The sequence below is a fragment of the Pelodiscus sinensis genome, chromosome 2, assembly GCF_049634645.1.
Source record: "Pelodiscus sinensis isolate JC-2024 chromosome 2, ASM4963464v1, whole genome shotgun sequence".
In the NCBI taxonomy this organism is placed as follows: Eukaryota; Metazoa; Chordata; order Testudines; family Trionychidae; genus Pelodiscus; species Pelodiscus sinensis.
This window is the reverse complement of record NC_134712.1, coordinates 138,763,576-138,776,765: the sequence shown is the minus strand read 5'-3', so window position 1 is coordinate 138,776,765 and position 13,190 is coordinate 138,763,576. Positions and strand designations below refer to the sequence as shown.

The following is a 13,190-nucleotide window of genomic DNA, read 5'->3' as shown; positions in this document are numbered from 1 at the left end:
AGCCTTTGCTTTCCTTCCTCCCCAGCTGAAAGTGTTTCTATCTTCCCATTCCAGCCTTGGAAGGAAAGATGGGGGGCGGGGGGAGATCTGTGTGTACCCAGTACCCAGCGATCCCGTTTCTGATGCGTTTCTCTCTGGAGTCCCAGGCTGATGAGGCTTGTTAGGCTGGGGAACCACGTACAGGAGCGATGAGCCGGGAAAGCGGCTCACGCTGAGGGGCTGAAGCGGCGGCCGTTCCTCCCCACCGTCACGAAAGGAACATTTCCATCCTCCCCACGGCGCTGGCTCCTGCCCCCTGCGAGCACCAGCCAGGCCCCGCCCCGACGGCCCCGCCTCCTCCTCCGCGCGCAGCACCAGACCGAGCTGCCTCTGCAATGTCAGGTCCGCAGAAGCGGGGAGCCTGCAGCGAAAAGGCAGCGCGGCCGTGGTGCCGGGGCAGCTCCCCGCCAAGGCCTCGCTCCCCCTGTGCCCGCAGCAGGTAAGCCGAGGGCAGGGCGAAGGACGCTGCCAGCGGGGATCGCCCTGCCCCCTCCCTTCCGCCCGCCTGCTCGCTGTGACTGGGGGCAGCCCAACCTCGCCCCCGCGGCACCCGCAGCCTGGCCGGAGCCGGCGCCACAACAAAGAGCCGGGGCCGGGAGCTGCCGGTGCGGGAGGCGGAGGGGACACTCGGGAGCCGAGCAGATCCCACCCTTGGCGGCGAGCGCCGGGCGAACACCCCCGCCGCCGGAGGGGGACCAGGCGCCTGCCCGGGGGCAGCGGGGAAGAGCCCGGCTCCCTAGGACGGGAAGCTGAGGCGGGCTCTGCGGGCCAGCGGCAGGAGCAGCCCCGCGCCGAGCGGGGGTGCGCGCGTAGGGGAGCCCCCTCTCGGGCGGGCTGATGGCCACGGCCGCGTGGCGTGGGTGACCCCGGGCCCCGCTCCGGTGCTGCAATGCTGCCAGCAGCAGCCCTGCCGAAAGGAGGCGTCTGAGGAGCGGCAGCAGCAGCGACCAGGCGGCGGCGGGCTGGGCATCTTCCAGGCGGCGACAGCAGCGTCGCCTCTCCTCAGCGCCTCTCTCCCCCGCACTTCCCGCTCCGGGCTCAGCCCCTGCGCCGCTCCCACTCAGGCCGAGGGGGCTCGCCGAGCGGCGGCTCCGCCAGCAAGCGCCCCGCACAACATGGCCACTCTGCTCCGGAAAATCGGGCTCATCCGCCTGCACAACAGGGACACGGAGGATCCCAAGCACCACCACCACCACCACCACCGCAGCAGCGGCAGCAGCCAGCCGGGCTCCTCGCTGCGCGCCAAGGGCAGCCAGAAGAACAGCAGCAACAAGCCGCCGCCGCCGCCGGGCAGCGCCGGGGGAGGCGGCAGCGGCGGCGGCGGCTGCAGCAGCAGCTGCAGCCCCAGCAAGGAGGGCAGCCCCGCGGGCGGCAAGGCCCGGAAAGTGCTGGAGCTCTCCAAGCAGCAGCAGCAGCCGCCGCCGGGCTCGTGCGGCCCCAAGGAGAAGCCCCCGCAGCACAGCGCCAAGGAGCCCGGCTCCGCCAAGGAGCCGCCCAAGCCGCAGCTGCTGCCGGGCGGGAGCAGCGGCGGCCGGGCGGGCTCTGCCCCGCTGGTGCCGCCCCCGTCGGGCGCTGCCCCGCTGGGCAGGCAGCAGCACTGCACGCAGGTGCGGAGCCGGCGGCTGATGAAGGAGCTGCAGGACATCGCCCGGCTGAGCGACCGCTTCATCTCGGTGGAGCTGGTGGACGAGAGCCTCTTCGACTGGAACGTGAAGCTGCACCAGGTGGACAAGGACTCGGTGCTGTGGCAGGACATGAAGGAGACCAACACGGAGTTCATCCTGCTCAACCTCACCTTCCCCGACAACTTCCCCTTCTCGCCGCCCTTCATGAGGGTGCTCAGCCCCCGCCTGGAAAACGGCTACGTGCTGGACGGCGGGGCCATCTGCATGGAGCTGCTCACCCCCCGCGGCTGGTCCAGCGCCTACACGGTGGAGGCGGTCATGAGGCAGTTCGCAGCCAGCCTGGTGAAAGGGCAGGTAAGGGGGCTGCGGGACCCGGGGCTTCCGTGTGGTGACTGCTGGGAAGGAGATCCTTGCCGGCTCCAGGCTCTGCTTCCTGGGCCAGTGGCTCCCTCTGTGACCTTGGCCATGCCAAGATACCAAGGTGAAGGGTCCCCTGTGCCTCAGGGGAATGGGGATAATCACACTTCCCTATTGCACAGGTGATGGAGCCAGTCGTGTGGGTCAGAGCCCAGGAGAGCTTCTCTTATCAGTTATACCCAATGGTAAGGGCTAGGGAGGCTGGAGAGGGATGACAGGAATGACTGTATCCTTCCTATATACTTTGTGCTGCCGCTGGCCTAATTTGCTAGATACGCGGTGAAAGATGCTCCAAGAGACATCCCCCTTGGTCTTCAGCAAATTCTTCCGATTTCAGGTGACCTTTGTTCTAGCTTGAATTAAAGCCTCCCTAGACATCCTGGCCTCCTGCTTTAGACAAGAATCTCTGTGGTTAAAATACGCTGCCTTGAAATGCTGCTTCCAGACTTTTGTCTGGCTTCTTCCTGCCCCCCTTTCTCCCCCCCCCCCTCCAAGAATGGCACAGATAAACTACTGCATGCAATAGTAGGAAATTATTGGGACTCCCTCAGCACCTGGTGTGTCAAAATCAGGTTGCGTCCTTTGACATTAGTTACACTAGGACTGCAATTCCTGCCCACTGCTAAGTTACCAACATTACTGTGCAGCTTTAAAATCTTATTGTCCAAAAAACAAAAACCTAATGTTTCTATACATTAGGGTCATAATGGCTAGCACTGAAAAAGATATTTTGGGTCACGCAGCCAGAGCAGACTATGTCTAGTTCCCCAACAGAGGATGCAATATATAGCTGCAAAGAAATATTATTGTGTTTTTTCTCTTTCTCCCTTAGAACACTGGAAGTGAAATTTTCATGAAATATTTATAATAAATAATACTTTTGTGAGATGTTTAGCCATTCCTTTATATTCACTGCAGTGGGCAAGTTGCCTGTGTCTATGTAAGGTGTACGTAAGGGTTTTTTTGATCATTTTGTGTGTCCTTGAAATGTCTTCCCACTTAGCTCACACACACACCAGTCCATAGCCTCTAGAAATAATAGACAATGCAAAATGGTGTTCTTTCCTTCGAACAAAGGTAAATACATTCACTGGATATATTTTGGATGGGTTTTATTTTAATAATTACTTTATTTTTACAGATTTATTCACATTCACTAATGGGATTGTTTGTGTGAATAACTGCACATCAGTAGCTTCGCAGACTGGCCTGTAAAGGAGGTGTTTATTTAGATTACTTGAACCTTGCCTGACCCTTTTGGGAAAGACATTTCCACAGATCTCACCTCCTCCTCCAGTTAGGCTCTAGGTCTGCTTCTCATTTATTCAATCAGTTCATACTGTATGCTTTGTTTCACTTGAAGATGTCATTTTCCATAGATCACCTTGGGATTCAAACAAATATCTACCAATTAAAAAAACTTACTTAATGTATAATATATTCATGGTATATCAAACCTCAGTACCATCTGTTTTGTTATATCCCATTATTTGTTATTCACTCTTTTTACAGTGGTCATGTTTCTCATTGTGTTTGACTAAGGATTGAAAAGTATTGTTAAAATCTATCAAACCAATTCTAAAACAACTGTAATATTTTTCTGTGGTTTTTTTCTACCCCTAAACTAAAAGGTGCCTAAAGAAGGTTTAATGGCATCATTTTGTTTTAATTTTTTTGTTTATTCATAACATGGCTAAATATGAAACATTTTAAATACAATATTTACATTGCTTATCAATTAAATATTAGTTTTAAACACACTGTGACATTTCACATTCTTTTTCTTTGAATCACCAAAAATATATCTCAAATAAAATTCTATTTTCTGGTTGCAAAGGTAGGATGGGTTCTTCACAGCAAAGTTTTTCTTTTTCTGTTGAAATAAACCTTTGTTCAGGCCAAAATTTATTAGAGAGCTGCCAGTAGTTTGCATTTCTGTATTTAAGATGAAAAAGTCATGTATGTAAATTGGTATGTATTTGTGAGATAAAGTAAAAATGCTCACTTAAAATGCTTGCCAATAATTCAATAGGCAAATAGTCATAAAAAGGAAATTTGAAAGCTGAGCACTATGCAATGCAAGTTAATTATATAATATTAACAGTAATATAATATATACTTGTCAATTGTAGTCTGTTAATCTGTGATAGATTAGTGTCCTGTAATCGAACCCAGGCACTGTGTAATGAGAGCCATGTTTTTCTGTAATCAGACTCGTGTTATATAATCTTGATTCCATTGCATAAGTGCAACAGCTGAAAGTGCAGACACTTTACAATCCTAATTCCATTTGTATATTTAAACATTATTCTCTCTTGAATATAATCTTAACAGGGACATATATCTTAAAATCATGAAGACTATAAGATGTTGAAAATATATAACCACTGATCTTGCAAACATATACATGGTAATACTTAGCATGCTGCAAGTGATGATACTGACTTCGGTGAAACTACCTGCACAAATAAGGATGACTCATGTCAGATAATTAACTAATGTCTATACAATGATTTAACATACAAAGCATTATGAAAATGCTAAATATCAGTATTATTTAAGTAATGGGCTGAAAGAGTAGGCCCCTTCTGTAAGCTAGAAATGAGAGTGCATGAGTTAATGGTAATTACTAACCTACAGTTCCATTGAAGGATTATGTCGCTATCATAAAACATGCCAGAATAATGCAGCATCAGAATTTCAGCCTTGTAGTAACCGCTAACCTGTGCAATAACCCATTGGGCATTATCTTCAAGGGACTGCCATGAACTGAACTCTTCTAGGATCTGGCCCAAAATGAGCTAAATTCTGCTCCTATCGAATTCAGTGGGAATCTTTGCATTGACTTTAATGGGAGTTGGATCTGGGCCACAGATCAGTTACAGGCTCAGGATCAAAAGTAGTACTTCCATTGTTAAAAGAAGACTTAAGATAATAATATATATTAAACATTCTATTAGGAATGTAGAGTATTTCACATGAAAGAATTCTAAATTATTTGCCCCGGTCCCATAATCAATTAGACAAGTGTAAATCTTTCAAAGATACCTTATGAGAGAAAAATTACTCAAGTGTGCAAATGCAGAATTAAGTATTTAATGTGCTTTTCACCATTTGAGATGTTTTTTTCACTTTTCCCAATTTGAACAATAAAAGTAAGCTGATTAGTTTCATTTTTTGTTTCTTGTTAAGCCTACTTTTTTATATTTATGCACAATGATATTGTTCTGTTAGTTTCCAACACTGTAAAGGGGATGTTTATATTTTGTGTTGAAAATAAAAATACCTTTCAATACATTTGTCAAAAATAACAAAAACTAAGCAAGTGAACCTTGACTGTAAAGCCAGTCCTATTGTACTTAATATTGAGTTCAGCTAACATTCACCAATTCCAAGAGTTTATAGCTTGCTCTAACAATCAGCTGTGGATTAGAGTTTGCCATACATCATCTCAGTGAGAAACATACTTTGTTTATTTTTACTATTTTTGTGTAAATTGTTCTAGCCATTTATATATTTTAGGAGGGCCAGAAAATAAAAAAGTTGTGTATGTATAGGACCTGATCCCGCACCATAGTAGCCAGGGACAGTTTTATCATTAACTTCAGTGGAAGAGGATCAAGCTCTTGCTTTTGAATATGCTGATCCTCCCTAAATGTAAGCACTTGAGTAGTCCCTTTGAAGGACTAAAACAGTGGTTCTCAAACTTTTTGGCCTGTGGCCCATCCTGACCTTTCTGCAGACCACCAGCCAACCATCCCTGATGACAAAAATGAGGGGGGGGGGTTAAGGTCTGAGTGGAAGGTAGGATGCAGAAGCTTGGTGGGAGTGGGAGGGCTGAGGAGGAAGGAGGGTTCAGGAATGGACTTGGGGTGGGAGAAGCTGAGGGGAGGAAGATGCAGGAGCGGGCTCGGTGGGAGAAGCTAAGGGGAGGAGGGTGCTGGAGCTGGCTGAGGATGGGAGAGGCTGAGGGGAGAAAGGGTACAGGAGTGGGCTGAGAGGTGTGGGAGTCTGGGTGGAAGGGAGGGTGCATGGTTTGGGAATGAGGGGGAAGGGAGACCACTTACCAGGCTTCATGCCTCCCACTGTTCCCAGGTACCACCACCCCCTGTTCCCATTGGCCATGATTGTGGCCAGTGGGAGCAGTGGGGAAAGCCTTCAGGTAAACTGTTTTCTGTGCTGATGTTCCCAGAGTGCAGCATGTAAAGCCACTTCCTTCATAGTGAGCCAGATCTGGTCTAAAAGGCTCCCCCTTTTGCCCCCGCAGTGTGAAGCAGGCACTGACTCTCCAACCTCGCAGAGAGGCGTGGGGCTGGAGTGCTGGTGCAAGCTCCCAGTTGCAGGGGGAGTAAGCCCCAAGTCCATAGCCCACCTGCAAGACTGTTGTGGACCACTAGTGGTCCATGGACCACACTTTAAGAATCACTAGAGTTTTCAAACACTAAAACTGCTTTGGTTTTCTTTGTTTTTATTTTTAAAAAAGGATTTTGCACACCACGTAAATAAACAAATAAATAAATAATACGAGTAATTATTACACTTGACTAGTTGGAAAAACGAAATAGGCTTCTATAGAAAGTATCATCGGTATCTCAAAGAACACACATTTAAAAATAAAATACAGGACTATGTAGCACTTTAAAGACTAACAAGATGGTTTATTAGATGATGAGCTTTCGTGGGCCAGACCCACTTCCTCAGATCAAGTAGTGGAAGAAAATAGTCACAACCATATATACCAAAGGATACAATTAAAAAAAATGAACACATATGAAAAGGACAAATCACATTTCAGAACAGGAGGGGGATGCGGGGGAGGGGGGGAAGGAAGGAAGGTAAGTGTCTGTGAATTAATTATATTAGAGGTGGGGAGAGTTAGATGTCTGTGACCTAATGGTATTAGAGGTGATAATTGGGGAAGCTATCTTGGTAATGGGTAAGATAGTTAGAGTCTTTGTTCATTCCTTCTCGGAGAGTGTCGAATTTTAACATGAATGACAGTTCAGAGGATTCCCTTTCAAGTGCAGATGTAAAAGGTCTTTGTAGCAGAATGCAGGTGGTTAAGTCATTGAGAGAGTGTCCTTTCTGGTTGAAATGGCAAGAAACTGTTTTTTCTTTGTGATCTTGTGTGATATCTGTTTTGTGGGCATTAATCCTTTGGCGAAGTGTCTGAGATGTTTGTCCAATGTACATAGCAGACGGACACTTTCGGCACATGATAGCATAAATTATATTTCCAGAATTATATTTTGCTTCAGCTACACCAGACTAACACGGCTACATTTCTATTACATTAAAAATAAGTTACTGAGTCAACAGCATTACTACCTGTGTCAAATAAAAAAGGCCTTGATATTGATATTTATAAAGCTATCTTTGCAAGCCTTTTTAGTATACATATTAAAGACATGCTTTAAGTTCCACTGGATTACTGCACATCTACTATGGAGTATTTACTTATACCATCTAGACATTTTAGTATACAAACTAATACTGACCCAAAAGAAGGGTTATTAAAATTAATATCAGAGCATTGCTTATATTTGAAATTAGATTTTACCTTTGTGTATTAAAAAATCTTAAAAAGCCAGGTATGTTTATACGAAACACTAGATTTATCTGGCATTGTTGTCCTTCAGAGCAGTGAGCTGGTGTATGTGGGGAGGGGAGGTGCATTGTCAGGGCAGGAGCTTGTCAATGTTGGGTGCACAGGGCAGGAGTGTATGGAAGGGTTCAGGAGTCAGAGTGGAAGGGGCTTTGGACAGGGTGTAGAAAGGCAGGAATCAGGGCAGAGCGTGGGGTGGCAGGAGTCTCAGGGAAGGGGGTTGGGAGATGTGTGGAAGCTCCACAGGGCCATCCAGAGCCATGCTGCCCATCCAGCAACTGCTGCCCGGGGCTGGTGCACTTGCTGCTCTCCTGTGGTCACGTCATTCTGGAGCATAACTGTGCCTGCTATCAGAGCTCCCCCTTTGTTTGATAAGAAACAGTTGGATTCCAAGCACATAGGGTTGCCAGATGGTTTCAACAGAAATACCAGACACACTTGACATTACATCACAATCTACATTACATCTTATTTAGAAAATAGCGGACATTTACATTTTCTCATTTATATTTTCTCAATTTGTTTTCCAAACAGAAAGCTCAAATACTGGACTGTCTGGTTCAAAACAGTAACATTCCATTGTCGTGGCACAACCAAACTCTTACTTTGCTTTAAGTAATGATAAGAGGAAGTGAGAAACCAAATTTGGCGGTTCTAGCTCTTTATTGTTTAGGAGAAGTTCTTGAACAAAAAGACTCATGGACAGACAGACAGATATACAAATGCTCTCAAATATATAGTAGATTTGTGCAAATTAGTATTAATGACCTGAATTCCACAATGACAGAAATTCAATTATATGGATTCAGCTTTTTTCTTAAAAATAGCTATTTACATTTAGTGGGTATAGCATATTTGATATGTAAAAGTAATAGGGACCCAGTCTTCCTCCCATTGATGTCATGGCAAAACTTCCCTTAACTTCCGGAGGATTAGAATTGAGCCCTTCCTTAAGAAGGGTTTGAATCTATGGCATGAGCCAAGTTTGATGGGGAGTTGAGGGTGCTTAGTAGGGCTGTAAGAGTTTAACCAATAAGCTTACGCTGATCCGTTACTGGCACCGATTAAACTTGCTGGCAGCCCTGCGGGGCTGGGAGCCGCAGCTGCCCCAGCAGTGTGAGCCCCTCATGGCCAGGAGTATTGACCCCAGCAACCCCATGGGGCCAGGAGCCAGGGAGCTCCACATCTAACTGTGTATCCAATAGAAATTTGTCAGTTACATGGTTAATTTTTTTCCTCATTTCTTGCGTCCACAGTGCTTATCACCTTGTAGGAGGTTTTTAATCTATCAAAGGGCTGGGTCCGTGTTTTCTGCCTTAGCTCTGGATCTCTCTTTCTAAAAGATTATGAGGCCACTAACTACTTTAAAAAGGGTTTTATTAGTAGATGCAGTAGTACCGTTGTTTAATTGGTTCTGCTGTACCCACTGCTGACAGATTGGTGAGCAAAATCTAAGGGCTTGCCTACACATAAAACACAGCATGAGCACCACTCTACTGCTTCAGTGAAGACATTACCTATGCTGACAGAAGTGATTTTTCCCATTTGGGTAAGTCATCCATCTCCCTGATAGGCAGCAGCTATGTCGTCAGGAGAATTCTCCCTTCAACATAGTGTTGGTGTCTACAGTGGGCAGTTAGGTCAATTTAACTGCAATGCTCCGAGGTGTGAGTCAGCCTCATTTCCTAGTATAGAACAGGCCTAGCTGCCTGCACCAGAGTTCAAATCCTGGCCCCACTGAAATAAATGACAAAACTCCCATTGACATTGGTGGGGTTGAGATTTCGTTAGAAGAATACATTTTAATATCATTATCTGATACCACGTCAGGTCCTGCACAGAATGTTGTTTGATGTCTCTAAGCACTCTTGACCCAACAGAACTTTTACCTCTGCCTCTAGGTGGCAAGCCTTAGGGAGCTGCACATGTAACTTGCAGCAGATGAAGTGAAGACCTTTTATATTTCGTAATTATTTTTCTTCAGGAATTTGTAAATCATTCTAGAATAGTAAGTATCGTCCTCACAATATTAAATGCTATTATTCACTGAATAAAGGAAATGGAACTAGTGTCAGTCATAGTTGTAATAAAAAAGCAGAGAGTCTGTTGTAGCTCACATTTATTTAATAATATGATGCATGACTGAGATTAGTGCATATCCCCTTCAAACACTGATGCTATCTTGTTACCAGCAAACTCACATTTAAAAAGAAAGCATTCTTCAAAATGTATCCCAAAGCAGTTACCATTGCTATAAAAGTAATTGAACCGTATTATTTGCAGTTTTGCAAACTGTATAAACACTGTAGATGATAATCAGATACAATAATGACCATCCCTAAGGCTCAACAAGAGGACTTTAAGTCCTTAAATCAACTAAGCAAAAATACCTCCATTTTATATTTCACATGAAAAAATCATGACTTGTTTTCTTTAGTGAACTAATATAGTTTAAGTAGATTTTTTTTCTATTGTTAGAGCCCTGAAAATCTGTGGATATCTGTTTTATATCTAAGGGTATCCATATTCACGGATATTGATGTGCATATCCATGGCTTATTTTTGCAGATACAGAGTCGGATCTGGATACAGATTTTTTATTTAAAACACTGCAGATTTGTGGGTATCTGCTTTATATCCATGAATATCTGCATCCATGGATATGGATGTGGATATCCGCAGCTTATTCTTGCAAATATGGAATCAGATACAGATCTAAATTTTGTATCTGTGGGCGGCTCTACTTATTGTTACATGTTCAAAAAAATCTGTTTCGAAATAGTGAAATGAAGCCATGCTTCTTCATATATAGTGCTTGAGTCAGTTTTAGTAAAATGATGGAAGTAGTATCAGTCAGTGTTCCCTCTAATCTTTTCCATCCATGTGGAGAATAAAATTTTCTGTGTCACCAACACATGCATGAATATGCACTACCAGTAGAAACAAATCCTAGCTCTGGGCACTCTGCTAATCAGCTGGGCAGCATACAGATCTCTCCTGAGCTGCTGCATAGGCATTCAGGAAACACACACTGCTGTTAGTGTGGAAATAAGAAATCACAAATTGCCCATTTAATTTAAAGTTGCTGAAATAGCAGAAAAGCATTACCTAGTTGTTTCAGGATCCTGCACTGGATTAGTAATACTTAGTCACAGTGTTTCTTGTGTTCACTATCTGTTTAAGGGGACAAAACAGTTAAAAGATAATTAGCAGCTAAATGATGATTCTGCAGATTATGGCATTTGTAGGATTCATAGTTGTACAGAAGAATGTATGCTAATAATTCTTGTATCAAGTAGGACAGGCATGAGAATGCAGACAGGACCTAATGCCATAAAAACTGGAAGTAAACCTGAGTGTTCTTTTATGTCTAAGTATCTAGTGTTTGATTTAAGCTGATAAATATAGGGTTTTTAAATATATAATGGTTTGTAATTCAGGTTATAATATGAAGTATACATTCAGGCATCTTCAAAAATAATTTGTTTCAACTGTCTAGACAAGAGTGTACATTATATAGAGCATATACTATTTAAATGAAAGTAAATTGTAATTAATCTATTTTCCATTTTTAAAAGTACACCCATCACAGTTGGCGCTGCATGTATAAAACTTAAACCACCATAACATTAGTTACTGTTTTATTAAAATGAGATTATCACAGAATCCAGCTGTTAAACATAACCTGAATATCTCCCACCTACACCCACCCTCAAAAGCAAAAGTCTAATCAAACATTGATTTCTCAACAGACTCTACCTCTTTCAGATATGAATAGTGAAAATGAATTCCAAATCCATGGGTCTACACTAACCTCTAGTCTAGACATACAATCTAAGGATTGTTAGTATGGGCACATCAGCTAATTTTCACTGCTGTGATTATCTCTAGGAATCTCAGTAGTCAGAAGCTTGGTCTACACTTCACGCACTAGGATGTAAGCTGCCTTACGTTGATCTAACTCTGTAAGCGTCTGCACTACAATGTTGCTCCTGCTGATGTGAGTCACGTCCAACACAGCCCTAATAACTCCACCTCCATGAGAGGCATAAAGGCTATGTCAATGTAGTTGGGGTGATGCAATATCTATAGACACTGCATTACTTACATAGCCTGTTGTCTGTTAGCTCTGTCCAAGGCTCACAGCTTGCCCCACGTTGGTGAGGATATGCATCACCTCACAGAAAACATAGTGTAGATATGAACTACAGTAGTAATTACTGTGGAGGTTGTACATTAACCTAACTTAGGTTGACTTAATTCTGTCACGTAGGCTTCAGATAGTGAGAACCTAAGCTACACAAAACTTTATACATTACATTGAGTATGTGATTGCTTTCTGTTAATTGGTTATGTCTCCAGGGCTTACCAAAGTGAATGATTTCAGGCATGGATGATGAGGACAAATGTTGCTTTAGATTAGAAGCTATGGCTGAGAGACACATTTAGTAGTATGCAAGTCTATAAGGGCATGTCTATACACACTGGAAGATCAACACTCCGAAGGTCAATATTCTGATGTTAGATTTAGTAGGTCTAGTATAGACCCCTAAATCGAACGCTGAGGGCAACTCCTGCCAGCATCTAGTACTCCTCCTTTTGCAAGGAGTAAAGGAAGCTGATGGGAGCATTTGTTCCCATCAGCCTCCAACAGTGTGGACACTGCTCAGGCATGGCTTAAGGTAAACCAACTCCAGCTATGCATTTTGTATAGCTTGAGTTGCATACCTTAAGCCGACCTTCCTGGTCTAGTGTAGACCAGGCCTAAGAAATGACAAATTATAATTAATTAGTAGATTAATTAATGATAATTAATGAGTAGATACATCACATAGAATATGTGAACTTTAAGCAGAAAAAAATAAGGAATATCATTTACATGCATGAAGAAAATCAGATTATGTTATCTATCTGAGAGCTATTTTAGACCATAATTTATTGAGCTCAGATTTTAAATTTATTTTTTTATTTGCACCATTGATATGCTGGGAAGTGATTTATGAGCTAAAAAACAACAACATTTTGTTCATATGCAGTGTGCTGCTGTCCAGACTATAAAGTATTATCATGCACATTTATTTTGCAGAGCTGGAATGGAGACAAAGGGATTCTAACTCATTAAGGGCAGGCCTACACTGCCGGAGAAAGTCAACCTAAGTTATGCTACTCTAGCTATGTGAATAACATAGCTGGAGTCAACATACCTTAGGTCAATTTATTGCAGTGTCGGCACTGTGCCCTCCTGCCAACTTACCTCAAGCTTCTCATTCTGATAGAGCACCAGAGTTGATGGCAGCTCATTCAGCTGTCATTTTAGTGGGGCTTAAACCTGTTAGATAGACCCCGGGGTGGATCAATTGCTGCAGTGTCAATCTCTCAGTAGTAGATACAAGTCTTGAGATAGGAAGATGTCTTAATTCTTTTATACAGCAGCGAGAAAATAATCTTCATTTTATCCCTTCAAAGCATACATAGGGAAACTATTCTAAAGGTTTTTAAAATAT

At 43.9% G+C, this 13,190-nt stretch overlaps 1 protein-coding gene across 2 annotated transcripts in view; it reads left to right on the top strand.

The window, feature by feature from the left end:
• Positions 1–307: 307 nt before the first annotated feature.
• Positions 308–13,190, top strand: part of UBE2QL1 (ubiquitin conjugating enzyme E2 QL1) — a 31,856-nt gene continuing 18,973 nt past the window's right edge. The window contains exons 1-2 of one of the 2 annotated variants that reach the window (XM_075921503.1): positions 308–2,018; positions 3,223–5,878. In XM_075921503.1, the coding sequence (XP_075777618.1) occupies positions 1,155–2,018; positions 3,223–3,258 (900 nt within the window). In that variant the 5' untranslated portion in view covers positions 308–1,154 and the 3' untranslated portion in view covers positions 3,259–5,878. Of the gene's footprint in view, positions 2,019–3,222; positions 5,879–13,190 lie in introns of those variants that run through there. The other variant, XM_075921502.1, reaches the window with a different exon arrangement.